Consider the following 26,424-nt stretch of genomic DNA (forward strand, 5'->3'; position numbering starts at 1 on the left):
AGCAATGATATTTGTGTAGCAGTAGTTCTTGCTTAGCAACTGCTTCAAACCGCAACCATCTGCAGTTATGACTGTGCTGAGAAAGTGACTGTGTGACATATGTCCACATCTATGACCTTTGCAATGTCTCCTCCTCTCTCTTAATCATGTGTTTGCCACTAAAGTCATTTAGTATGCATTGTCCGATGTAAAATTATAAAATAATTGCTGAGTTGCTGGTCCAAATTATGGTCCAAATGACGACTATCTATATGATTTTGGATATAGCAGGCAGGCCCTTCTACCTATGTTTATTTAGAAACAAGTCATATTACTTTAAATAAGCCATGATAAATGTCTATGATTAAATGTAAATTTAAATAGTAATTTTAAAAATGATCATTAATTTTATTTTTTTAACAAGTGTTTTAGAATATTCCTCTCCCACCTCATCTGTGGAAACATCACTAAACAATATTTGTGTAGCAGTAGTTCTTGCTTAGCAACTGCTTAAAACCGCAACCATCTGCAGTTATGACTGTGCTGAGAAAGTGACTGTGTGACATATGTCCACATCTATGACCTTTGCAATGTCTCCTCCTCTCTCTTAATCATGTGTTTGCCACTAAAGTCATTTAGTATGCATTGTCCGATGTAAAATTATAAAATAATTGCTGAGTTGCTGGTCCAAATTATGGTCCAAATGACGACTATCTATATGATTTTGGATATAGCAGGTAGGCCCTTCTACCTATGTTTATTTAGAAACAAGTCATATTACTTTAAATTACTCTCAAAATAAATAATAGGAGAGCAGCCTTATGGAGAGTCTTGCTGGTGAGAAAAAAAGCCCTCCCTAAAATTCCTTCTCTAGCATGTCCTTAGCCCCCCCCTCCCCCCAATAAGAGAAACATTAATTACAGTTTTGGCTAAGTCTAGTGGCTTTGCAATTGCTTGCACAAAACTCCACAATCATTTGCAGCCAAGGAGTCCTTGTCTTTAGCTTTTTCCCAACAACTCACAACATTTATGGATTTACAGATTACATTCAAACATGAGATTTTAAACTAAAATCAGGAAGCATTGTGAAAGTAGGAGCTCTCAATATTCCTGTAGGAGATCAGCAAATGAATTGGAAACTTTAGTTCCTGCATGTCCAGAAGAAGAAGAAAAATCAAGGAATGTATGAAACTTTTTAAACAAGTCAAATGATGTCTTGTTCAAGTATCATAAATCATGAAGTTACACTAACATGTGATGTATTTTCAGACTTCTATCTGTAAAGCAGGGAAAACAAACTCTACTCCCTCCCTTTTTCTCCACCACTACTCTGGAAAAATTAAAAAAACTCAAGGACACTTACATTGATTACACCCTTCCAAATGCTGAGTACTGTCAGCTTGGGTGGAAAATTAACTCCAGTATATTTGTTCATGGAGGCTGCAGTTGTGTAACTACAGAACAATGAATTACACTTTAAAAAAAACCCAGTTGCCTGCCTTAAGCATTACTTTTTCTAGCTAGAAGGCAGGGGAAACAATCTTATTCACTGCAATTCAGAACAAACCCCAATCCATTCTGCTTTTGAGTGAGTCTTGACTCCTGGCAACTCTGTGGACAAGCCCCTGCATTTTTCTTGGCAACCTTTTCGGAAGTGGTTTGCCATGGACGCTGAGAGAAGAAAGACTGTCCGCAAGTATTAGGTGAAAATGAACAGGCAAAACTGAAAGTCACATTTTACTAGATCCTTTGATCCAGGATCAAAGTTACAGTATTAAAGGGCAAAACTCAGATGAAAACCTCTAGGACTGTAATTTCTTTCATGTCCCCTATGATGCTGCACAAGGCCAGCTTACCACTGCCACCTTTCATCAGGCCCAGCCTCCATTTGGGGCTGGGTTGCCAAGCCAGTGAACATCACTTATTTGGTGCAAGTTCCAATTTAACAGAGCAGGTTCAGTATGATTCAGGCACTAAGACCCATTTGCTCTGGCGGAAAGTGTATGTCGCAGACCATGTCAGTAAAGGAATTTCAGCTGATGGGGTCTAGACCAGGGGTCTTCAACCTTGGCAACTTTAAGCCTGGCGGACTTCAACTCCCAGAATTCCCCAGCCAGCTTGCTGGGGAATTCTGGGGGTTGAAATCCGCCAGACTTAAAGTTGCCACGGTTAGAGACCCCTGGTCTAGAAGAGTCTTTTTTGCCATGGCTCTTTGGAAATTTTGCTTCTAGAAGTGTGAGGTCTGCCCCCACAATTTTGGCCTTCCAGACGGGATTAAAACCTGCCTCTGCCTTTGTACTGTTTCGCTTGGGGCCTCAGTGGGGCATTACGCTGGAAATAGTTGGTAAAGTAATAGAGAAGATCCCACCTCAGCAGTTCGTGCTCTTAGTTTTATCTAATTCTTGTTAATGTTTTTATGTTTATGTTTTTACTGCATTGTGAGTTGTGCAGAGTCACTTTGGTTAGTGAGACATTTCATAATATACATTTTATTTATTTAAATTTATTTATTTATTTATGGAAATTTATATGGCTGCCTACTGGCTCACAGCGTCCATAGGCAGCTTACAAGCAGTAAAAACACAGTACAGAAAATAAAATAAACAAACCAAAAAAACCTATCACCCTCCATACCAGGTATGATTGAGATACGCCAGGTTGCTGTACAGCCTCAAAACTCTCTGTGCATTGTGAAAACAACAGAAACTCCATTCCGTGTGATTTGTATTTTTATTTCCTATAATTAGATTTTTGGGAACACCTATTATGCATTTGCAGCAACTCCCTTGTCCTTCTTCACTGGCTGGGAAGCTATTAGATTACACCAAGACAGTACGGCCTTCTTTCTCCCAAGTCATACTGTATGGCATTGTGTGTTGTGAACAAAGAGAAAACTAGGCCCTGGATGTGCGTGGATCTAAATAAATGGCACTAAAAGCAGGCAAATGTAAATTCCTACAAATCCTGGAGAAGGTAAGATAATAAAGACTGGTTTCCTTATTCATTTTCCCAAACATCCAAATGTTCTTAATGACAATGACCTGAAATTATGTAGGAACAGAGGAATTGTGCCCCAGTAAAGGAAGATCAGTGCAAATACCACACATAGTAAAAACTGTGTAACTACTGTTCAGTGAGAAAAATATTCAGATTTTGAAAACAGAAATGTAAATATGAAGAGAGCAGGAAAAGTCAGTCTCCTTTGGCATTGCTTGATTAGTAGCACTGGCAAGGCTCAACTTCTTTAACTGAAGCCCTTCTACTATTTCAGTGTGTTTGGGGTCTTTTTCCATCCTACCCTGGTTTTCTGTCTGAGTCTGCTACCCGTAGCAACTGAGGAAAATTTCTTCTGCTTTGTAGATGGTGCCAGCCCAATTCCCTAAAATTGCCAGTTTAGCATCTTCTTCCACAACAAGCCCATTGCTGAGTCTTGGCTGCACCTCAAGTGTTAGCTTTCTGCTAAGAAAGTCAATCTATCTTAATTCAGAAGAGGTTGTTTGCCTTAAGGCGGCTTTGACCTTTTGAGCAATGAAGAAAGGTTGAAAGACAAGACTTTGAAAGGGAGGATGTAAGTTAGCACTCTGGGTAGCCCCAGCATGTCACTTGCTAGAATTAATTTTCTGAAAAGGTATTTTGCTGGTATTGGAGTTATAAATCATGCATTGCAATAATAACTTCAAGTAATCACCACTAACTAAAAACAACAGATATTTAAATTACTGTATATGCATGTGCTTAGAAAGTAGGGGATTCATAAAGATCATGATCCAACCACAGGGAAGAGGAGTGAGGACAATTTCAAAAGTTTTAACAGGATCCTTTTAATTTACTTAATATAACATAGCACTACATTTTACATAAAACTAATAATAGTGCACCAATGTTGGTAACTGCCAATATTTTCATTAAGGCTCAAATACTTTTTTTTTTGGCACCACACTTATCATCAAAATCAATTCTTTATACAAGCTTTAAGTAGCCAAAGGCAGCAAAAGGTATCTTTGGTGAAACCAGAGAGAAAACCTGGCTGCTGAATTTCAACCATGCAATCAGAAGATGTCCTGGATGGGCCACAAAGTGATGTCAGAGGCCACGTACAGCCATCCAGGGCATTTTCACTTGCTCACTCAAGTAAAATTAATTAAGGGTGCTCTTTGTTTTTGCCTTTTATCCCATTTTGTAATGTGGGGGCTGGCTAGGGATGCAGCAACCCTGCCTTTGCTTCTCATATAAAGCTGCAGCGAGAAGATGTCACAATGGCAATGACCTTGCTCCTTTGTCCCTCTCTCTGCATCCTTCAGGTGGAGGAGAGGTCAAGTATGGGGGGAGGTGGGCATGATCTGCGTGCCTAGTGCAAAGAAAGGGGGAGCAGGGAGGTGCCTCTGCCTGGGATTTCATCCCTTTTGCATTGCAGTGTTGTTCTCAAGATCTCCTGTACAGAGCAAACAGCTTTTGTTCCTCCTAGCAGCTCTGCACACAAGGGTGCTCCATCAGGGGCCCAACTCCAATGGCAACACTAACCCAGATCCTTTGTTGTGGCCAAAAGTAGAAAGCCAAGAAATTACAGGTAGTCCTCGACTTACGACCACAATTGAGCCCAACATTTCTGTTGCTAAGCGAGACCATTGTTGTGAGTTTTGCCCCATTTTACGATCTTTCTTGCCAGCGTTGTTAAATGAATCACTGCAGTGGTTAAATCAGTAACATGGCTGTCAAGTCAATCTGGCTTACCCATTGACTTTGTTTGTCAGAAAGTGCCAAAAGGGAAATCACATGACCCCGAGACACTGCAACCATTATAAATATGAGTCAGTTGTCAAGCATCTAAATTTTGATTATGTGACCATGGGGGTTAAGCGTGAAAAATGGGCATTTTAAGTGTTGTAACTTTGAATGGTCAATAAATGAACTGTTGTAAGGACTACCTGTACTTTCTTTTTGCAATAAAGTTGCATATCGCAATTCTCTTCCCTTTTGACTTCATATTGTATCAATATATATTTAAAGATTTCAGGGTTGCAACCCTCAGACTAATGAACAAAACCTCCCGTGGCCCCTGTTATAATTTGAATTTAAGACCTCAGGGCTGAGCCCTGTCCGTCATGATATTGCTTGCTCCTGGGTATCTATCCAATTAAACCATCTGCACATCTAATATATTTGAATTAACCATGTGAATCAGATGTTGCTAAACTCACTGAACATTAACTCGCCAGTGAATTGGCTTACTCTTAATCCGATAGAATAGTGAAATAATGGCTTTGTATGCATGCTAATAGAATTATTGTTAACATATGCCTTACTAGGAAGCAAGGCTAATGGCATTTGTATAGATGCCAAAATAACATGACTTTCTAACCTTCTTTATAGAGTAACCACTTTTCTGTTTTATCCTAGGTTTTAAATCTGGAAAGGCAAATCTATGCAAGAAAAATTATGGGATAATGGTTTTTTTAAAGCACATAAATAGAGTACCTCACAATTTTGAGCAACACCAGCAGGCCAAACACCCTATCATTAGTGGATTACAGGATTACAGTGCAATGTGACATACCAAATTCACACAGTTCTGATTTTACTATAATCTAGCATTTCTTATGATGCAAGAGTAAACAGAGGCACACCCTACTAATCTTAAATATACATTACTTAGCACTGGGAATACTGCTGATGTTGCCAGCCCTTTCAAAATATTGTATGGGTGAGGATAGAAGAAACTGCCATCAAATCTTTCTTCCAGATTTGATTTTTCTTAAGAAGTTTATCTGAAGAAATTTGTCAATTCTGATAATTTTTTTAAAAAATCTTTCTTCTGATCTAATTCAGTAAATGGCTCTATTTCCTTAAGTATTTCTATCAGCCTGCCATATACCATCATAGATATGGAATTTGACAGGAACTTGATTGAACACACAGGGAAATCAAATTCAGAATTTTAAGAGCTACACATTCACTTTTGCTTCCTTCAATGTTCTTTTCATCATACCTAAAATTTATTTTTTATATGGAAAATATCTTTCAAATAAAATTCTCATGGATCATTATTACTGAATACACTGCTGTAATTCTACAATTTGGTCAAGGTACACAAATTTATACAAACTTATTTTTAATCAGGCAAGTTAAAAAGTAGCTGAATTAAAATGGAATTATCAGAAACCTCATATTATATCGGATCTGATTGTTTTCATGTTTTTTTAAAATAAAATAAAAATAAACATTAGACCTATAAACATAAGATGTTTATTTTGCATACAGAATATTAAGTTCAATGTTGGGAGCAGATATAGCATGCAAAATATGCATTGTATTTCTGCACAACAACTGTTCTTGTTCATTTCACTTGCCTTTTTTTGTACAGCATATTTGGTGCTTTTCTTTGCCACCTCCAGAAATCATGCTTTGGAGAATAAAAGCAAGACTGATTTAACATGTAATTGGTCTGGCTTGTAATACTGAGATTACATTGGGGGTGACCTCTGATTGGATCAGGATGCGGGAGATCTATCTCTCCAAGCCTTTACATACCTTTTGGTGACCTTCAATATCTTTTATCAAGGTATACTTTTGGACCAGCTTGGGAGTAGGGGCACGATATTGCAGTGGTTCTCCTCTTTCTCCTGAGGCTGGTTCCAGTTAGAGAAGTCAACCCTTAGGCCTCTGTTTTGCTTCAGGGCTCAACTCTCATCCCATTCCTATTTGACCTTTGTTAGCATGAGATTATATACCTTTGCCCCATACTATTCAAATAATGTCATTTGGTTTCCCCCCGCACTTCCGGGAGACTGTGAGTGTCTGAATGGGGAAGAACAGATTGTAGTTCAATCCTAGGAAAACTCACTGGACCCTCTGGATATAAAGATCTTCCATCTTTTAACTCTAGGTGATATAGGACTCCCTCCAGACATAGCTGATGTGCAATCTATGGGTCCTCATAGATTCCTGGCTCCTGCTGGTCAACTAGTGGGATCCAAGAAGCCTGCATTCTGGTCTGATATACACACAGGTTTGAACTTAAATCAAAGACATCTTTCCCCAGGATCATGATGCAAGGCATTCATTCCTTAAAGAATAAAATGTTCTAAATCTTTTGAAAAGCCCCTTGTATGTTAAACGTTACTAGACCCTTATATATCTGAACTGTGTGGACAATTGGCAATATAATAGCCATCGTTCACTCTCTTACAGTGCTATGGAAAGCAGTTGATGATATATCCTTACATCTTATCCTCTGATTCTAACAGCATGGGATTTTGAAAGAAACTGCAGTGCTAAGTCAAATGCAGAGGTTGTTTTTTTTTTAAATAATGTGTGCCCACAAGTCAATTTTTGATTCCTAGTGACTGCTTGAAGTAATTAATACCTGCCGTTTTCTTGGCAAGGTTTTTCAGAAGTAGTTTGTCATTGTTTTACTTCCTAGTGCTGAGAGAGAGTGACTGTCCCAAGGTTACCCAGCTGGATTTGTGTCCAAGGTGAGGCGAGTTCAGCCTCCCAGTTTCTACCCTGATGCCCTAATCACTACACCAGGCTCTCATAATTTCGATCAATTCTGAATTCTAGACCACTTTATTTGATTTGACTTATATTTTTCATTTGAGACCTCAAACCAGCCAAGATTTCTAATTTCCCCAATTCTACCACCCTGTAAATTAGGTTGTGATAAGAGGCAACATCTGCCCCAAAAACACTTGATGAACTTCCTGGGCTGAGGATGAACTATATCCTGGAAATTTAAGAAGTCCAGCACTACACCATCTTGGCTCTCAGTTCTTTCCAATATAAAGAGAGTTTGCCAAAATGGGGGAACCATCTAAAATTGTGTTGAGATGCTCAGCAGGAAGAGAAGAGTATACCACAATTTGTTCTGATGAGTTTCAGCTAAACAAATCTTATTCTAATGACTGACAACAACAAAGGTGATTTTTTTTTTCCTCACGGAATGTAGAGGTTTCACTTATAACAACTCTTTGTCTTTTCTGATTCTGAATATTGTTACCTTGAGTCTCAAGGTCTGATCTTCAGAACATGAGGATATATTAAGCAAATTGTATCTTTTTTTAAAGAAGTAACCCAAGTAGCTTATTTACTGTTTCTGAATTTAGTGCTGGTTGAAAAATCACTACATGCTACTGTATAAACCCAACTCTTCTATAGGAAATCCCAGTGAGTTACAGAACAGCTTAGGTGTTATTCCAGGTTTAAGTCATTCCATAATACTGACTGCCAAGAGTAATTAGTCATGTATATATTTCCTAAGAAGAAAATATTCCTACCTGTCTACTGGGAGAACAGAGCAGTCTTCTTAATCATTAGGCATAAAACTTAAAAACAGGATTTAGAGTTCAGTGAAGAGTTCCAGCATAGATATAGGCATTTTTCTGGCATGTTAACTCTTTCAATATAGTTTTATTTTTCTTTCCTTTTTTTGCCAATGGACAATAACAAGAAACATCCTTGAGGAAACACACTTTTTCCTCTGTTTCTTCTTATACGTGTGACTGTATGGGCGAATTGGGTTTATTGTTTTGTTAGTTTCCACTCCATAATGGTAGAGACCCATGGTATTTTCATACAATCCTGATTTCAGAAAATTGTATGAACTCAATATTAAAAGTGGTGTTAGTCAACCACAAACGCACGATTAAGTAAAATGATTTTAGGCTGCAGAAGCTGGGGAACAACGCTTGAGGATGAAGTACTGGAGTTTTTACTATGCTTGTCCAAATAGTAGAATTCAATTATAATATTGCTGGCACTGAAGTAACATTCATTGATCAGTTGCTTTATAAATGGAACAGGATACACCCAAAATGTTCCCTTTAGCCTTCATTTCAAACAGCAAAAAATCTTGGGCTAATCATCCATTTCAAGATAATACAAGGCTATATTTGTTAGCATTAAAAAAAATAATAACTGCAAAGATCACCAATCCAGACTATATCTATGGCACAGGAGAAGGAAGAAGGGGAGGGTGTATAACCCCTTTTCCTTAATCTTTTCTTTTTTTTATGAAAACCATCCCTAAAAGTGGCTGTGACTAGGGAAGGGAAAATGCTAGGAGGCCATATATAGTATTAGTCTGCCCTCCTGGTCTAATAGATTTAGAAGATATATATTTGAAAGGGAAAACAAAGTGTGTGGCAAAGGTCTAAGTCTATTCCTCAGGCTGGATTCAGATCTGCCCTACCAGCATTTTTAAAAAAAGAAAATAAATTATGGAAATAGTGTAACATGCTTCTTAGTGCTGTATACTTCAAATCCCATGTCTGTTTTACTTGAAAAGGGTTTAAAACAAAAACAAAAACTCTTAGCTTCTGTGTCTGAAACTTCCCACAGTCAGAGATTATCAGTCTGCCCTCAATTTGCTTGTTCCTCCATCCTCCATTCTTTTAAGAAAACACCACTTGAATGAAAATGCCCCACTTTAAATTATCCACTCTGAGATACAATTTAAGGATGTGAAGGTCCACAGGGAAAAATACAAATTGACAAATTTGAGGGAGGAGGGAAGAATCCCTTTCTGTTCTCCACTCCCAGGCCCTACATCCAAAGTGCAGAAGCATTCTATACCCTCCTAGAAAACTGATTTTTCCCCTTGTATAATCAGGCAAATCTAATTTACAAATAAGTCCTATCATGCCATACTGTATGGAGAAAGCAGTAGAAAGAGAATGTGAGCCTGGATCTTGGTCTCACTATGAATAGCATTCAAAGTCAAGCTATTGTGTCCCTAGTCCAAGTAACAAATGGTAAAAAAAATCCAATTTGAAGATTAATTTCATGTCTATCAATTTTCTTATTTCACTTTTTGTACCAGAAATTAAATTAAAAGTCTACTGATCTGTGTTATCTTCCTTTCCTTGGCACATTAGCTATATATTGGTTAGTTTACCATTTAGTTAAACTTAATTTAATACTATTTACAAAAATTCTATTTGAATGCTATATTATGTACAACAAGAACAAAGATAATATGATTGTCTCTTCACTTCTGATCCACATTTAATATTAATACACACACAGACAGTCGCACTGACACACATACATACACACTAATTCATTGCTCAAAAGATTAACAGTGGAAAACAATTCATGGAAGACAGTTTGAAGGAATCGTTGCTTTATTTTGAATTCCTTTTCAGTTAAATTGGAATTAGAAAGATATACTGTACTTGAAAATAGTTTTAATTGCTGATAGCATAGGGAATTAAGGACTGATTGATCCACATATATGGGTTATCTGCCATTCTTCAAGACTGGAGAATGTCCTTTGGAATACTATATATCAGTGATGGCTAACCTTTTCCATGTTGCATGCTGAAAGCGCAATATGTGCAAGGCTACCCTCACCCCTGCGCATGTACACATAGCCCTCTGCGCATGTACCCCGTGCCTCTGTGGATGCGCATGCGACTCCCCATGTCGTGCACCTATGTGCATGCTCCCCCTGCGCCCCCTTCCCCCTGTGCATGTGTGCACGTCTCCTACGCATGCGTCTCCCACCACGCATGTGTGGCAGATACCTGGCAATCAGCTGGCTGGTGGGGGACACGCACATGCGCAGTGGGGCTCTTCCGGGCAACCTCTTGAGTGCTGGCAGAAATGACTCTGCATGCCACTTCCAACTCTGCGTGCCATAGGTTATAGGCTATATATGAAAATCTATGTATTGGCAAAAACATTGTCAATGGCAGGCTGCTATATAGTTATTGGGAATGTAAACAATTGTTGCAAGTAAACGAATAACAACTGCATATTTTCTAGCATTTTGCGAGCATTTTTTGTGTAAAAAAAAGACTACAAGGATTGACTATTGGTGAAAAATCCTCATTGCATCAGAGAAAGTAACCTTGGTTTGATGTCAGTGATTAGAATCCATGCTCAATTCCAAGTGATGCACTGGACATCTTGCTAGACTCTAAGTTGTCTTGTAAAAACAGTTAATTGTGTTACATCAGCTAGAGACAAGGATTTAAACAATTTACAGAAATAAGGATATGATTTATTTTTCTCACATTAGGTTGTTTTAAATCTGAAGACAGTCTATTAAATGTAAAAATTGACTTAAAAAAAAAACATTATGTTCTCATTATCTTCTCTTGGTATTTTTCTGACATGCATCAACAAAAGAGCACCTGAAATTGTCATCCAGTGACAGACTTGGCTATGTAAAGTTATCCTGACACATTCGTTGCCATTGAAATATTAGCTTGTGTGGGAATCTATTCAGTTATGTTTATGACGGTTGCCTATGGCATTTATGGTAATTATCAGGGAAAGTCCTCAATTTCATTGGGGAAGAATCCTTCAGGCATATTAGCTTGAATCATATAGGCAGACTCTCCTACAAACAAAAGAACTAAAAGCATGATTCATTTTATTGCCAGCAATTATGCACAACTGAGTCTTCTGATTCAACTTTTTGAGTTGTTTTATAATACTGTAATGTTGGTATTCAGGCAAATAGAACTGTAGATTATCAATGTTTTTGCAGCCTGACGGTTTCCAGCTATTTTCTTATGCAGACGTAATTCCACAGAACACAGCAATGAAGTTAATAGCTTATTAAAATTAATGAGCTACTCTCCAAACACTTTGGCTACTACAGTTCAACTGTTTAGAGTGCTACTGTCTTTGGAATACAGAACACCCATTACAAGGTAATTCTGCTGTTCAGGACATGCATCTCACCAAAGAATTAGAACATAGATTTGAATGATAATGAAACACACAGCTTTCCAGGGGTTTTCACTGAAGTCATAAACTATACATTAAGAATATAACAAAGCTGTAATATGCTCTTTACTAATGAAGGAGAGAAGGAAAATAAATACAAGTGGGCACATAATCAAATAAACCCTTGAATCTTTCCTGAAGTATGATGCTTGGTGAATATATGCCACATTCATAGCTCAGGTGCATTTATTAAATCAGTACAACGAATAGATGAACATTACAAACTCCAGTTACCTTGTTCCAATCTACAATTCAGAATATTTTCAAGAGTATTGACAGCTTATGGTTAAAACAAAAGTTATCCAGTTTTCATCTTTTTTATATAGTTGTTACTTCTTAAAAATATCACCATCAATAAAATAAAAAGGTACTGATGCTAGAACTTGATTCCAGTGTAGTCATTATTTTCCAGTTAAAAATAACATTTGTTTTCAAGTCTCTTCCAGTAGCTTTTTAAAAAGCATCTACATTCCCTATCAAAATACATTCAGAAAGTACAAAACACACTGATGTATTATAACACTTTAAAACTATCCACCACTGCAACTGACAAAACTGTTATTTTAGTGTAATAAAGTTATTATATTAGTTTTATCAGATGATAATATTCATCAGTTGGTTAAGAGACCAAGTTATAAGAACTCAGTTAAGAACCATCATATGGCTTTTCATGGGTAAATAATGCTGTCTTTTTGTTTGTGTGATGTCCATACAAATCTACAAACTTCTCTGTGTAACATTTCCTTAAAAAGCTTCTTAATGGGTAATGGTACAATTATATTTAACAGATTCTCACAAGCACAAAAGCTTGAACTTGAACATGGTTTGTCAAATCAGATTTTCAAAACTCTAGCATATTTTGCAGATTTATTTATTCATCCAATATTGTGCATTGAATTTTTCCCCTACATCTCCGTTCAAAACATTCTGAGCTTCCCCCAAAAGATTCCAATGTCCTCTACAGAGCATCTCTTTTCTTATAAAGTAGAATTGTGAAATTAACAAGTACGCTTTTACCAATTGTTCACAGCTTCTTTTATAAAGATTTTAAACACAGTCAACCATTTTTTTCAATAAAATTTCAATGGAAATGATTAATTAAAACAATATGTGGCATCTCCTGTAGTCTTTACAGAAATAATGCATCTCTTGTAAGATGTAAATGATTCAGAAATATTCAGCATCTTATACACCCAACAAGTAGCTGTTAGGCTGAATGCCAAATCCAACATTCCACAGCCTGAAATGCAGCATTCCTTTATGCAGCACTCTTGAAATAATTATGTAACCAGAACTTGCATTGTATAGAACAATACGGAAACAAATTCTGCTTTGCAGTATTTCTGCATTCAAACAACCAGAGGTAATCTACTAAAGTGATGATCATTAATAATTAATTCTATTTACTTATCACTTTTTTGCCTAATCCGTGGATTAATACATCCTTATTATATACTTCTATAAAAATATTCTTCTTATGTCCCAAAGATGCTTTTTTCAAGAAGCAACTGGACTTTCTGGTTTTTCTTTGAAGATGTTTTGCTTCTCATCCAAAAAGCTTCTTCAGCTCTGACTGGATGGGGGGTGGGTGGAATTTGATACTCCTTGCTTTATAATTCCTTCCATTCCCCACCATCCAGTCAGAACTGAAGATTTCTTGGATGTGAAGCGAAACATCTTCAAAGAAAAACCAGAAAGTCCAATTGCCTCTTGAAAAAAGCATCTTTGGGACAACCATGACCTGGATGACTGAGAATCTCTACAAATATTCTTATTATGCTTCTTCCAGCAATGCTTCACTGATCTTGAGAATAGTAAGAAAGACCATGAGAGATCATCACTAGGAGGTTCCAGAACTATAAACTAGATTGAGAAGTTAAAAAATATTCCCAGAAATCAGCAGTTGCAAATGATTTCTGTATTGCCCAAAACTCAACAGACACACATATATATCAATCCATGTCATACTTTGGAATCAAGCACAACTGGAGTTTTTAAAGTATTCACAACATGGCAAAGGGTGCAACAAGTATTCGTGTTACAGTCTCATGTTTTGGACTGTACTATCTTTACTGATTTCATTAATTCCTCAAACCATTCAGACATTTGTTTAGATTAAGGACAATTGATAAAGAAGTAAGTGTATGGTTCCAGTCTTCTAAGCATGCATCTACACAACTAAATGTATTCTTTTTTAAAGGAATTGATTGATCCAGATTTTAGAATCTCAAATTTTATTTTAGGAAGTCCACCTAAAGCTAGATACCATTAAATGCTACTGAACATTTTAAGTGCTTCACATTCATGATTTTCTGGCAACTTATTTTCCCTTTGGGCGAGATAAATCAGCATTATTATTCCTGGGAGATAGGAAAGAATGGCTGATGACCACCTACCTTGTGAAGTCATACCTAAATTGAATCATGGCTAAAGCAACTTTAGGATATCAACGTAATCTTCACCAAGGGTAATAAATGCAGTTACTTTCCTGGCAACTTTTAGGCCTGTTTTTGGCCTTTAAATTAAGGCGTAAAGCTACACCAACAGCCAGGATTTATTTTAAGATATTTACCTGAGACTTGAGAGTAGCAGAAGGCTTGTATTAATTATTGAAGATTTCCCCAGTGATTCTAAGCAGTGACAATTAGTGCGAAGTATACAGTTTAGAAAAATGCTGAGCCAGCAATCTCCTTTTTTCATCCAAAGAATAGATATCTCTACAACATCCAAAAGAAGTTTATATTTTTATATTTAACTTTTCCACTTACACATAATTTACATTTTGAAAAACTTGAGAAACCATGCAAAAACCACTCAGTTTTTCTTCCTTTTACAAACAACAATCTATTTCTCTCCCCCCGCCCAAATCTATAGTAGCTTTTATTGAAAAGTGTCACCATTAAAAAAAATATGGCAGGGCCAAATTTCATGTTGTGTAAAGTGCTATTTTCTAGTATTGTTGGTCTAAAGCAGGGGTGTCAAACTCGATTTCATTGAGGGCCTCATCAGGGTTGTATTTGACCTCAGGGGCATGGCCAGCTCAATGTCACTTATGTTTGGGGTGCCTGTGGCGGCCCAAGAGATCTGCCAGTGAAAACGGGCTCCCAAGCTCTGTTTTTAGCTGAGACAGCTTCCTGTAACCCTCTACCAGTGAAAACAGAGCCCGTTGCCCTCATATGCTCCATTTTTAGCTGTTGATGGCCTCCTGCAACCCTCTGCCAGCGAAAATGGAACTCAAGAGGACCGCTCGTGGCCCTCCCGAGCTCCATTTTTGCTGTCAGAGACACCACGGGCAGTCTACTGTTTCCAGGGCAGCACCGCAGGCCAGAACTAAGCTCCCTATGAGCTGGAGCCGGCCTCCAGGCTTTTAATTTGACACCCCTGGTCTAAAGAGTCTCCTTAGGTTAGAGCAGTGGTTCTCAACCTTCCTAATGCTGTGACCCTTTAATACAGTTCCTCATGTTGTGGTGACCCCCAACCATAAAATTATGGCTCAGTTCCTAAAACCATCAAAAATATAAGTTTTCCGATGGTCTTAGGCGACCCCTGTAAAAGGGTCGTTCGACCCCCAAAGGGGTTGCGATCCACAGGTTGAGAACCACTGGGTTAGAGTATCTTTCTGGTTAATGTTATCACTCAAAATCCGGAATATTTCTCTTCAAAAGATCTGGAACTAATAAAAGAGGCAACAGGTCACTTCTAGAAATTTTCTTAGAACCAGTCATTCAAGTTTCAGAGATCTCTTCTTCTGAGATAAACTATCAGAAAAATCACTATCACACAGTAATGGATACAGGTAGCAGATGATAAAAACTGGCTTGGATGAAATGATTGACCATCTAAGAAATACCTGAGTCTTTACTCTTCAAATCGAAAGTACAGAATTTGTATATCTTGAAACAAATTTTATTCCTGCTATGAGAATTTGAATCTACTTAACCATCCAGTATTGTTGCTACCTTATCTTTGAAAGAATAAATTAATTTCTACTGAAAAATCAAGCTCCATTTTTTCCCAATTAAGTAACACTTGCTCAGTTTCATTTTGCAAAGTTCAAATAATCAAGTGCACTCCACAGACTCTGTGTCTTGCATTCCATGTTCCTTGTTAACACAATAAATGCATTTCTAAAACTAAATTAAACGCACATGTGGGCACAGGAAGTCAGAATTTATATATAAATAAATATATTTGATAGAATGATGTAAAAAAGCATATAACACTGTGAAATGAAACCCATCCTTTGCATGACAAATCAAAGCTTTGTATCCAATTCATGATTGTAACACAGTTACTTCACATTTTGAATCCTTATAAATATTTCTTTTCATATCTCCTTAACTTTTCATATAATACAAGCCTCTGTCTGTTCAGTTTGGTCATTTAGAAAGAAATCTTTTTCTTTGGCTATTTTCTAAATCTTGGTTAGTCAGACACTCCAGCTACTTTAAGCTGTGCACCAACAGCACCATGTAGCAATGGGATAATGATACTTCTGTTCATTCACTGCTTTTATTCCCAATAAAGTGGACTGTAAAAAGAAAGGGGTGATATAAAAGTTTGTGTAGGTAATAAAAATATTAAAAAATGGTACATTTCCAATAGATAATAAGTTTAATTTTGAAAAGTGTCTGGCATAAGCTGACCTCAGGAAGAAAATAACCTAAGTCTTGGGGAGTTTTCAATTCAAGACCAATCATTTGTAGAGAATGAGGGTGAAAATATTGCATTCCAACCAGACCGGAATGTAATGGAAGCAGATTAAAGCAAGAGTTCTCAACTGTTGTGACCAGTGACCACTTAAAATGAATTTGTACAACCTCCAATAAAAGTAATGATTTGAGTGTGGCTAGGATTGGACAAAAATCAATCCACCTATTTTTTTTTACATCTTTCTGAATTAAATAAATCAATCTTAAAAATGTGCAACTTTATAAAATAAAGCTGTTTCACTGGAAATAAGAAAAAAAAAATTTCAGTACAGAGGCTTAGTTTTACATAATTCCTGACATCTGCTTTTGCACAGAGTCAGAAAGAAAAATTAGCTTCTCGTAAACTGTTGTAACTTGCAAAACATGGGCAAGGGTTGGTTTTGGAATTCACTTCCCTGCACAGCCTCAGTGAGACAGTAACCACAGACCATCTTTTCTTTCCCAATCCAGTCTTTTCCTTCCTTCCAGCAGCCTTTCCATCGTTGCCTTCCATTGCAATTCCCTCTGCATAGGGGAGCATCAGATCACATGGTAATAGCTTTGCTGTCAAGCTTAATTTATCAGAGGCAGATTGTCAGATCCAGAAGTGCCACTTCTAACTTCAAAACATACAATTTAAGAACAAGAAGTGAAACAAATTACTAAAGTTGATGGGGAAAGTCAACAGATTGAAGCTTTCAATAATAGCAGCTATTCAAAACCACAATAACAGAAACTCAAGAGAATATGTACTGCAGGTAAAACAAGGTCAAATTATGTCCATTACTGTTCAGCTTGGCTAAAAATGGCATCAAGAAAGCTGTTAGAGCAAAAAAGAGATTTCCTAGCTAAACAAGAATTTTAAAAAAGGGATGTAAACTTGTTTGAAATAAAGACAGAAAGGCAGAAGGAAAACAGAAAGAGAAACACGTCCTATATTTGTGCTTTCCTTAGGCATCTAGTGAGACTAAAAGGATCTTGTGTGATCCAGGAGGACTCTTCCATTCTTTTGCTAGCGAAGGAAAGAAGCTGATTGGGGCTAAATTCCGTCTGTAGCACTATTATTTTGTGAATGGGAATTGTCAACAGGCTGAGCTTTTTCTCACAGCCAATATATGGTGTCATATGCTTATGACAACCCAGCCTTAAATGAAAGACCTTAGTCATTTCCTGCTTTAAAGTTACTTATCAACTTGTGTAATCAAAATAAAACAACTGTAATTGGCATAACGTATCAGCACCCTAAGTGAAACTGATGCAATACAGCACTAGTGACACCAAGGTGAAACCAGACAGTTCTCTGTTTAATTTTCACATTTTTCCTTACTATTTCCAGGAACATTTCTTTAATATTATCGTTACACTCCCAGGAACTTAGACAGAATGTAACATAGGGATGGGTGAGAGAGTTGAAAGACTGACTGTGAGTCAGACATGATATAGTGAGTTCCATAAAGTTCAGGCAGCTACACCTTATCTACCAGCTGGTAGCAATATACAGCCAATCAGAATCTTCTAGAGTGGGTGGCTCTAATAAATGTTATGACATACAGAAATAAATATTATGAGAAAAAGACACTCAGCAAATTGCTGTTATATTCTGAGTAGGGATAAGAGGAATCCCCATCTCAAAAATGACATATTTAGGTTTTTATCCAGCTAAGGTTACTTATGTTTAAGATTTAGTACATAGAGAATGTAAATGAGATGGCAACCTATGCCTGTCCTGAACCACTTTGGATTGTAGGTTGAGTATTCAGTTAAAAAATAAAGGAAAAATAGTGTTGTCGCTGCTCTTGTTATTTTCCAAAAGATCCCTCGGAAAAGAATTGTGCTATGAGAATCTTCAGAATCAGGAAGTGATGAGAGGACACAATTGTGGTGAGGAAAATAAAAGGAAGGAGTATTGTGTAAAATCTGTAATAATTGTATCAGAACCTTTAAACTAGCTTTCAAAGATAATAGAAGATGCTGTCCAATTGCTGTAATGAAGTAAGACACAGCTGCCTGTCATCTGGCTTCTGTACATGGAACTGAAAAGGAAACTTGTTCAGAAAATCTTGTGTTAAGAAAGCAGGATCTTCCCAAATCAAAAGAATGAATTAGCTCTGACCAGCTTAAGCCCCACCATTTGTTCAACAGGACTTTCCCATGAGTAACCTTGACTGAAACAAAGCCTTTGGCATACTGGTGAAAAATGTGTGACCCATCTTGGCTTAAAAACAAAGAGCGATTAATACAAAAGTGTGAAGAATACAAAAAAATTCCCTTTGTAACCTGCTTTTAGAAGCCAGCCTTTGCTTCTGTAATATCCTCATTATTTCAATCATATTCTATGATGTACTGGTAACTCCTCAACTTATTTAGTGACAGCTCACAATTAAAAATGGCACTGAAAAGAACAAGCAACTGGTCCTTGCACCTGTGATTATCCTAGCATCACCATAGTTGTGTGATCAAAATTCAGGTGCTTGGCAACAAGCATGTCTTTACAATTATTGCAGCACTCTGTGGTCAAGGGCATTTGTGACCTTCCCACCCATCTTCCAAGCAAATTCAGTGAGGGAAGCTGGATTCGCTTAATGACCCTGTAATTCACTTAACAGCTACAGTAATTCATTTAACAACCTTGGCAAGAAAGTTCATAAAATTGGGCAACTCACTTAACTGCCTCACTTAGCAACAGAGTTTCTATTCCCTATTGTGGTCATAAGTCAAGGATTATCTGGGTAATTAACATTAATTAATTACATATACTATTTGAACTGACTGATTCTACCTAGCATTTACTTTCCTTAGTTGACCTGGTCTTATTTTATTTTCACTCTCCATTAATTAGCACATCTCATTCCGTTTTTGAGATTCTGGCCAGCATATACTAACTACATGGATTACCTTCAAAGACTTAAATATTCTGTATGGTATAGCTTGGACATCACCATAGTTTGAATGGCTTAACAGACTGCAGTTCTGTCTAAATGTATTCCCAAACGTCTAAAGAAAGTGCGACTAAACTTTTAAGTGCATTTGTTTGGGATATTGCAATTTCACTGTAAGTAGTACTTTTAGAAACCATTCAGATCATTATTTGTGGGGTCCTTGATGCTCTTTGAACTTGGTTGTTTTTTTTGCAGACATTTCATTACCCAAATAGGTAACATAATCAGTGCTGGATCTCACAGCTCAACCCTGAGCTACCAATATTCTCTTCCATTGGTAGTTGGCTATTTTTTTTAAAGCTGAGCACGAAGCAGCATCACTTAGAACTATATTATTTTGCTTTTGTCCCCAATCGTTACCATTTGCGTCTTTCGCAGACCTACACACTATTTTAGCATCCCCATCAAGAAGGGCAGTTCCTCTGAAACATAGGCCACCAAGACACTTCCCCAAGCGGTATGCTCAATCTGCAGCAAATTCCTGTCGCCCCGAGTCTCACAATAGCTCAGAGCCAGATGTTAAAAACACGCAAAACGAGTCTTCACAGCTCAAGAAAAAAAACCATTTCGCCCAACAGGGCCAGAAGGCACTTGCGCGCCCACCGCTCCTTACCGTTGGCGTTCTTCCCGCAGATGAGATGCTCGTAGGGCTGCAGGACGCCCCAAAGCTCCGCGTCGTTGTTGATCACCGCCTCGAGAACTTCGGAGGAGACCTCACTCCCCGCCCCGTCTCCGTCTGGGGTTTGGCTGGCCAGGACCCGGCCCTTGATCTCCTCCACCAGGTTCTCCATGCAGGAGGCAAGCGCGATGGCCGCGTACTCGTGGATCCGAACCGAGATCCGGGTGTCCACCATCCACCTGAAAAAGCGCCCGACGGAAAAGGTGAGGCCACAGCGGGCCGATTTGCCTTTCCTCAAGCCGTCGCCGGCGCTCATGCTGTACAGCGAAAGGGCTTTGACGGTGGCCAGGACGCAACTCTCCGACAGGGACCAACTCTGGATCAGCTTGATGGCGCTCTGGATCTCGAAGCGGGTGCACTTGGCGTGCATGACGCTCAGGCGTTGCGCTTCCCGAGAGATCCGGATCAGCGGCCTCCGGAGGAGCATCGACAGCCTCCTCGCGGCTTCTGGGCTGAAGCCTCCTCCTCCTCCTCTTCCTCCCTTGGTCCCCTCTTTCTCTTGCCCCTTCCTCAGGATCTTCTCCACGTCTTCCTCGCTCCAAGGGAATTCCTCCAGGTCGGGCAGTTTGGCGCATTTGGCGAAGATGTCGGCAACTTCGGGATCCTCCGGCAGGACGGGGTTGACGGTATCCCAGCTGTTGTTCCGGCTGTTCATGGAGCCCGAGTAGTACCACCAGTTGCCCCGAGCTTGAGACGAGGCCAAGGCTTGGCTGTTGGACTTGCAGGACGAGAGGCTGAGGGACCTGCAGGAGTCCCCTGCCCCATACCCGGAGTCCAAGGTGAGGTCTTCCAGGGTCTTCAAAGGCGAGCTATATAGCCCAGCCATGGGGGCGGGGGGAAACAAACAAACCAAACCAAAAAAAACCGACCTCGGCGGTCCCCTCCTCCGAGGCACCGCCGCTGCTGAGTCCCCCCCGCGCGGTTTGGCGAAGGCGACCGAGGACGGTCGCGGGGCTTAGGCGTCGGGATGCGAGTCCGGTTGGTGCTGGAGCTCCCGCGTTGCCTTCAGGTTTTTACGCCTGCCAGCTGTCTCCATTCCACGGGCCGAGTGAGATCATTTCTTCTCCGTCTTGGGTGGAAAAAATCTTGGGCCAGCGGATGCGGAGGATCCAGCAGAGCTCTGAGGAGCGCTAATGCCTACCGCCTAATTGGTGGAAGTGGGGGGGGGGGGAAAGAGTCCTCCAGAATCAATTCAGAAGACGAGACACGCGGAGGGAACGAGAGGAAACCCAAAGCAGCCCAGAACGGACGCTGCTGCTGCTGCTGCTGTGGAGGCTGCTGCTGCTGCTGCTGCTGCTGCTGCCTGTCGGGGTTTCCCAGCTCCGCGCTCCCCCCCCTTCCCCAACGTCCCACCCCGAGAGACACTTCGCAGAAGCTTTGCGCGAACTTCTCTCTTTGCTGCTCTCTTCTGGCTCGCGCCGATTGGGAGGCGACATGCAAATGACCCGACGGGATGCCCGCCAATCAGGAGCTCCGGGAGAGCCCGGGGGGGCGTGGCCGACCGCTGAAATGCGAGCTGTGGGCAACCTCCAAGTCTACGTCATCCTTCAAGGGTGGGCGGGGAGTGGGCGGAACCAGGAAGGCGGGGCGGGGCTGCAAAAACAAGTGGCGGAGAGGGTGGGGCAAGCTGGGCGAGCGGAGGTGACAAGAGAAAGGAGCCATTGCGAGCGATTTGGAGGAAAAAAGAGCTGCGTGGGCACCATGAGCCGAGCCAAAAAAGTAAAGGTAACCTTGCCGAGGGAGGCTGGAGATTTCCTAGGGCCGATCTCTGGCCTTTTGCAGATGTACGTCTAACCTTCCCGCCCGTGGGTGACTGCCAGCACCAGCGGCGAACGAGACCTGCTTCCTAGGAAAGGGTGCTGCAGATGCAAACTTTTGCTGGCTTGTGCAAACTTGGAATGGGGATTTATTTAATAAGCAGCAACCTCCAAAAGGGGTGTCTCTCTGTGTGTGTTTTATAAGGCTCCAACAAATCTTATATTGTGTTGTTGGAATAGCTCCCTTTATAAAGTCTATACTGCTTAAAATGCACATTTTGAATGGAAATTATTAAATGCATTCTCAAGCGGATTTCAAAACTCCTTTACGTCTGTCTGTCTGCCTTTCCGGAGAACATTCTTACGTAATGAGGGTGAAAACCGGTTGAGAGCTTTGCGATTCCCTCCCCCCACCCCGCCCCCAGGTTTAAATGAGATTGGTAAGAAAATAAAACAAAATGAAATGTGCCTGTCAATGTAGATTTTGTAATTGCATTACAGAGGATCCTACAAATGTTTAAGCCTTCAACAATCTTGCAATAACCTCATAGTTCGGAAAGGGTACATTATAAAGCCCTAGGTTGGGGGCAAAGAAGGGAAAGAGGAGTTTTTACAAATGTTACAAAATATCATAAGTTATTGGCCATAAAGTAAGGTATGGGAACTTATGGTCCGCCAGATATTGTCAAACTATTGTTCCCAGAAGCTTGGACATGGTGTTCTTGCAATTTTGTTTCAAAGTGACAGCAGGCAAAGTACTGCGTAAAGCTTTTTTTATGGAATCACCATTTTCAATCCACATATTTTATGTAACAGCCTAGACATTTATTTATTAACTTTATTTGCCACTCATTTCATTGCAAAATGACTCTGATGATGTGATAAATAGAAAAACATGATTATTATTTCAAGAACAAAGATCTGGTAATGGGAGAGATAGAACAGGGCAATAGTACAGTTTTCCACATGGAGATGGGAAAATGTTGTAGCATTAAGTCAGTTGTTCCAGTCTGTTTTGTATTGTGTGCTGGTTGTAGAGCTAGTTTTGTACATTTTCTTGTCTTCCAAGTCTTCTCTGGGAATAGAAAAATCCAATAAACATAATGCTTATGGCTCTGTTAGACTTCTCTGCAGTCTTCTTCCAGACATTCTTTTGACTCATAATTTGGAAAAAAGGAATTAATTACAGTGAAATTGTGTCAATTTAAACTAAGGCAGATAATCTATAGCTTATGTGTTCTCCTTTTGAAGAAACAACATTGAGAAGAAATAAATAAACTGATGAGGATTTCAGCAGGCTAAGGAAATTACAGTCAACAAAATTCTGCAAAGTTTTTTGTCGGGTTGTGAAACTGCGAAAATAAGGAGATAGGTTAGAAATTGTCTTTGAAAAAGTTACGTTAATGGGAAACTTTTATATTCTTTTGTGAAATTGACCAGCAGAAACCAAGATTTCCAATTCTAGCAAATAAAGCTGCAGTTGGTTTGATTTGTGCTACTAGATATATTTAAATAAGCACATGTATGTCTAGATGCGTACTTAATGGTTTAACCAAAAAAGGGGGATTAACTACTGTTTGGGTTCATACATGATAAACTATGGCTTATTTTTAAACAAGATTCAATATATTCCAATCAGGCAAAACTGCAGGCCAAAAGGAAACCACCCACAGTGTATGAATTCAACCTTACACAGAGTCCCTGAGTTTTAAAGATTTTTTTAAAGTGTCTTTTTAATGTGGACTGGTAATTAAATTTTCATTTCTCACTTGTAATAGAATAATAAGAGTTAGCAATAGAGCCAAAGAACACTTCGTTATTTTATGAGGTTTAAATAATTATTTTGGGGACTTAACAGGGTTGTATTGAATTTACAATCTACAGTGCTGAAAAGAAACCTCATTCAAAATAATTTTCTCTCCAGTCAGATTGCATAAATTTTTACAAGTGAAGGCTTGCACAGGTTATAGTCTTCTTGAAACCATTAAATAGATGTGTCTAGGCATATGCAGACTTATTTAAGTATATCTGCAGCACTAATCAAATCAACTGCAGGTTTATTTGGTTACTATAGAGGTTTGTCTGTCTTTTCTTGGCAGTAGTACAGATGAGGTTTGCCTTTACTTTTTCCACATAGGCTTTTCAATATCTACTCTTATTTCCATTACTGGGATTTTTGGTCTCAGATCTTTTTATTGCTTAACTGCAGAGTCCTGCCAAGATTGGCTAGGTGCTGCAGGAGATTAACAGATTAACAGAGTTGGAAGGAACCTTGTAGGTCATCTAGTCCAGCCCCCCACCCAAGCAGGACATCCTACACCATTTCTGACAGATGGCAGTCCAGTCTTTTCTTGAAAGCTTCCAGTATGAAGCTCCCACAACCTCTGAAGGCAATCTGTTCCATTGGTTGATTGCTCTCACTGTCAGAAAATTTCTCCTTATTTCCAGATTGAATCTCTCTGTTCAGTTTCCATCCATTATTCCTTGTCCGGCATTCAGGTGCTTTGGAAAATAGCTTGACCCCTTCCTCTTTGTGACAGCTCCTCAAATACTGGAACACTGCTATCATGTCCTCACCTGATCCTTCTCTTCACTAGACTAGCCATGCACAGTTCCTGCGGCTGTTAATCGTATGTTTTAGTCTCCAGTCCCCTAATCATCCTGGTTGCTCTTCTCTGCACATTTTCTAGAGCCTCAACATCGTTTTATAGTGTGATGACCAAAACTGGATGCAGTACTCTAGGTGTGGTCTTACTGAGGCTTTATAGAGTGGTATTAAATAGTATAAGGCTTTATAGATGGTGAATTCAAGTCCCACATTAGGTACAAAGTCAGCTGTGGGACCTAGGGCCAGTTGCTGAACTAGTCTAGGCAGGTACCAGGAGTCAATAATATCTTGATGGTGACCCCTCCCCTCCCTTTAAGTCTGTTCAGTTAATATAACATGTTGAAATCTGACAAAGGTCTTTGTATGGGAGGATGAACATTTTTTACCCTGAATGACAAACTAGTTATGAAATAAAAATGCCTGGTTTCTTTTATTCTTTCTGTATGTAGGCTATTTGAAAAAAAAAAGGCATTGGCTCTCTCTGTAGGTACTTTTTATTGTAACTTGCTGCGATAATTATTTATGTAACAGTGCCATCTTATGGTAAGACTGGAATCACTGAACCTTTGGATAGATCTTCAGATCTTGTAAATAAGCCAGCCATACCACTACTGATAGTGCAACAAATTATAGTTTAAAAACTTGGTTTGGCGGGATTTGTAAACTCAATATTGCATATATATTTTTTATCTATTGTACAGGTAGTCCTCAACTTAACGACTGGTTGTTTAAGGATAGATTGCAACCATGATGTCCACATCCATAAAGCAATTCCAGGCATTGTAAAACATCACAGCTGCCCTCCCTGGGTCACATCAATGCATTTAGAATGCTTGACAACCTGCTCACGTTTACGACCAGTTGTTCTTAATTACCCTGCAATTATGTGATTGTGATTTGCAATCTTCTCTGCCAGCTTCTGCAGAAAGTCAATGTGTGTGTGTGTGTGTGTGTGTGTGTCAGAGGAGGCTGCAAACAGAGGAGACAGAAGGTTGCCACCCTGAAGAAATGGATCTCAAATCTGGCAAAAACAGCTATGAATCTGGCAGAGCTTTTTAGAACGTAGGCTTTACTAGTGTTAGTAAAAAGGAGAAAACACTAGCCATTCAATGCCATTGTTCTTACAATAGTTTGGAAAGAGCCTTCCAAACCATCGCCAAGAATGGCGCCTGAGTGCAGAATGGAGTGAGGTGATGGAATGGTAAGTGAACCTAGACAATGGCAGAACATGTTCTGACCCAAACCTTGTTCCAAGGAAACAAGCACGAAACAGAGGTAACAGCAAAACCTTTTAATGATTCTTTACAAATTCCATTCCTTCACAGTTAAAAGGCTGTTTCAAACTAATTGTCTCTGATAAGAAGGACCCTTGCCAAGGTTGTGCAAGGCTGCCAAGAACTCTTGATAAAGTTACTAAGAAATATTTCAAATACAAAGAGTCTTCAAATACCAACCAAGATACTCTGAACGTTCACCAGGCTCGAGTACAAAAACTTTGCTTCCTGCAAAGAACTCCAGTTTCTCAGGTGGCTTTTGTCTCTTAAGGGAGGGGCCATTACCTTACAGCCTTACTCATGAGTTGTCCATGCTGCTGCAGCTGCTCTTTCCTTCAAGTAGTCCTGCATGCACGCACACTGGGCACAGGCTCCTTGAGGACCTCTTCATCACCGCTGCCAGCCTCCATAATCTCGAAGGCAGCATTCCACTCCCTGATGGTCCTGGCCCCATCCCTGCATCACACGCAGGCCCCTCATCTGAGTCCTCGCTCTCCGAGACCTCAGCCATCCGCACCTGCTGCCGGCGAACCACAACAGAGCAGGGAGAGGGTTTGCACACTAGTGGACCTAGCTAACTGATGCCTACCAGTCCAGGGCAAGTTTCCACCTGTTGTGTGATGTGGTCACATGGGTACTTTTGCCTAATGACCGCAATGATTTACAACAAAAAGTTTGGGCTCAATTCTGGTTGCAAATCGAGAATACACATTTAAATAAGTCTCTTATCTTAATATTTGGCTAAGAAACAAGCTATACTG

General features: G+C 39.4%; 2 protein-coding genes and 1 long non-coding RNA gene across 6 annotated transcripts in view; 2 read left to right on the forward strand and 1 right to left on the reverse strand.

Annotated features, from left to right (window-relative positions):
* ABTB2 (ankyrin repeat and BTB domain containing 2) overlaps nt 1-21,434 on the reverse strand; it is a 142,924-nt gene extending 121,490 nt beyond the window's left edge. For 2 of the 3 annotated variants that reach the window (XM_087951195.1, XM_087951197.1), the window contains exon 1: nt 19,959-21,424. In XM_087951195.1, the coding sequence (XP_087807321.1) occupies nt 19,959-20,850 (892 nt within the window). In that variant the 5' untranslated portion in view covers nt 20,851-21,424. Of the gene's footprint in view, nt 1-19,958 lie in introns of all 3 variants that reach the window. The other variant, XM_087951196.1, reaches the window with a different exon arrangement.
* Nucleotides 2,727-7,076, forward strand: LOC148133341 (uncharacterized). Its single transcript, XR_015746686.1, has 2 exons — nt 2,727-2,952; nt 6,863-7,076. It is a non-coding gene; the product is annotated as an uncharacterized LOC148133341 (long non-coding RNA).
* Nucleotides 21,435-21,616: 182 nt separating the features above from the next.
* Nucleotides 21,617-26,424, forward strand: part of CAT (catalase) — a 49,522-nt gene continuing 44,714 nt past the window's right edge. The window contains exon 1 of one of the 2 annotated variants that reach the window (XM_087951202.1): nt 21,617-21,749. In XM_087951202.1, the coding sequence (XP_087807328.1) occupies nt 21,726-21,749 (24 nt within the window). In that variant the 5' untranslated portion in view covers nt 21,617-21,725. The remainder of the gene's footprint in view (nt 21,750-26,424) is intronic. The other variant, XM_087951201.1, reaches the window with a different exon arrangement.

This window comes from Notechis scutatus, chromosome 1 (genome assembly GCF_049901735.1).
Source record: "Notechis scutatus isolate UNSWTSFEM ecotype Mainland chromosome 1, rNotScu1.2, whole genome shotgun sequence".
NCBI lineage: Eukaryota > Metazoa > Chordata > Lepidosauria > Squamata > Elapidae > Notechis > Notechis scutatus.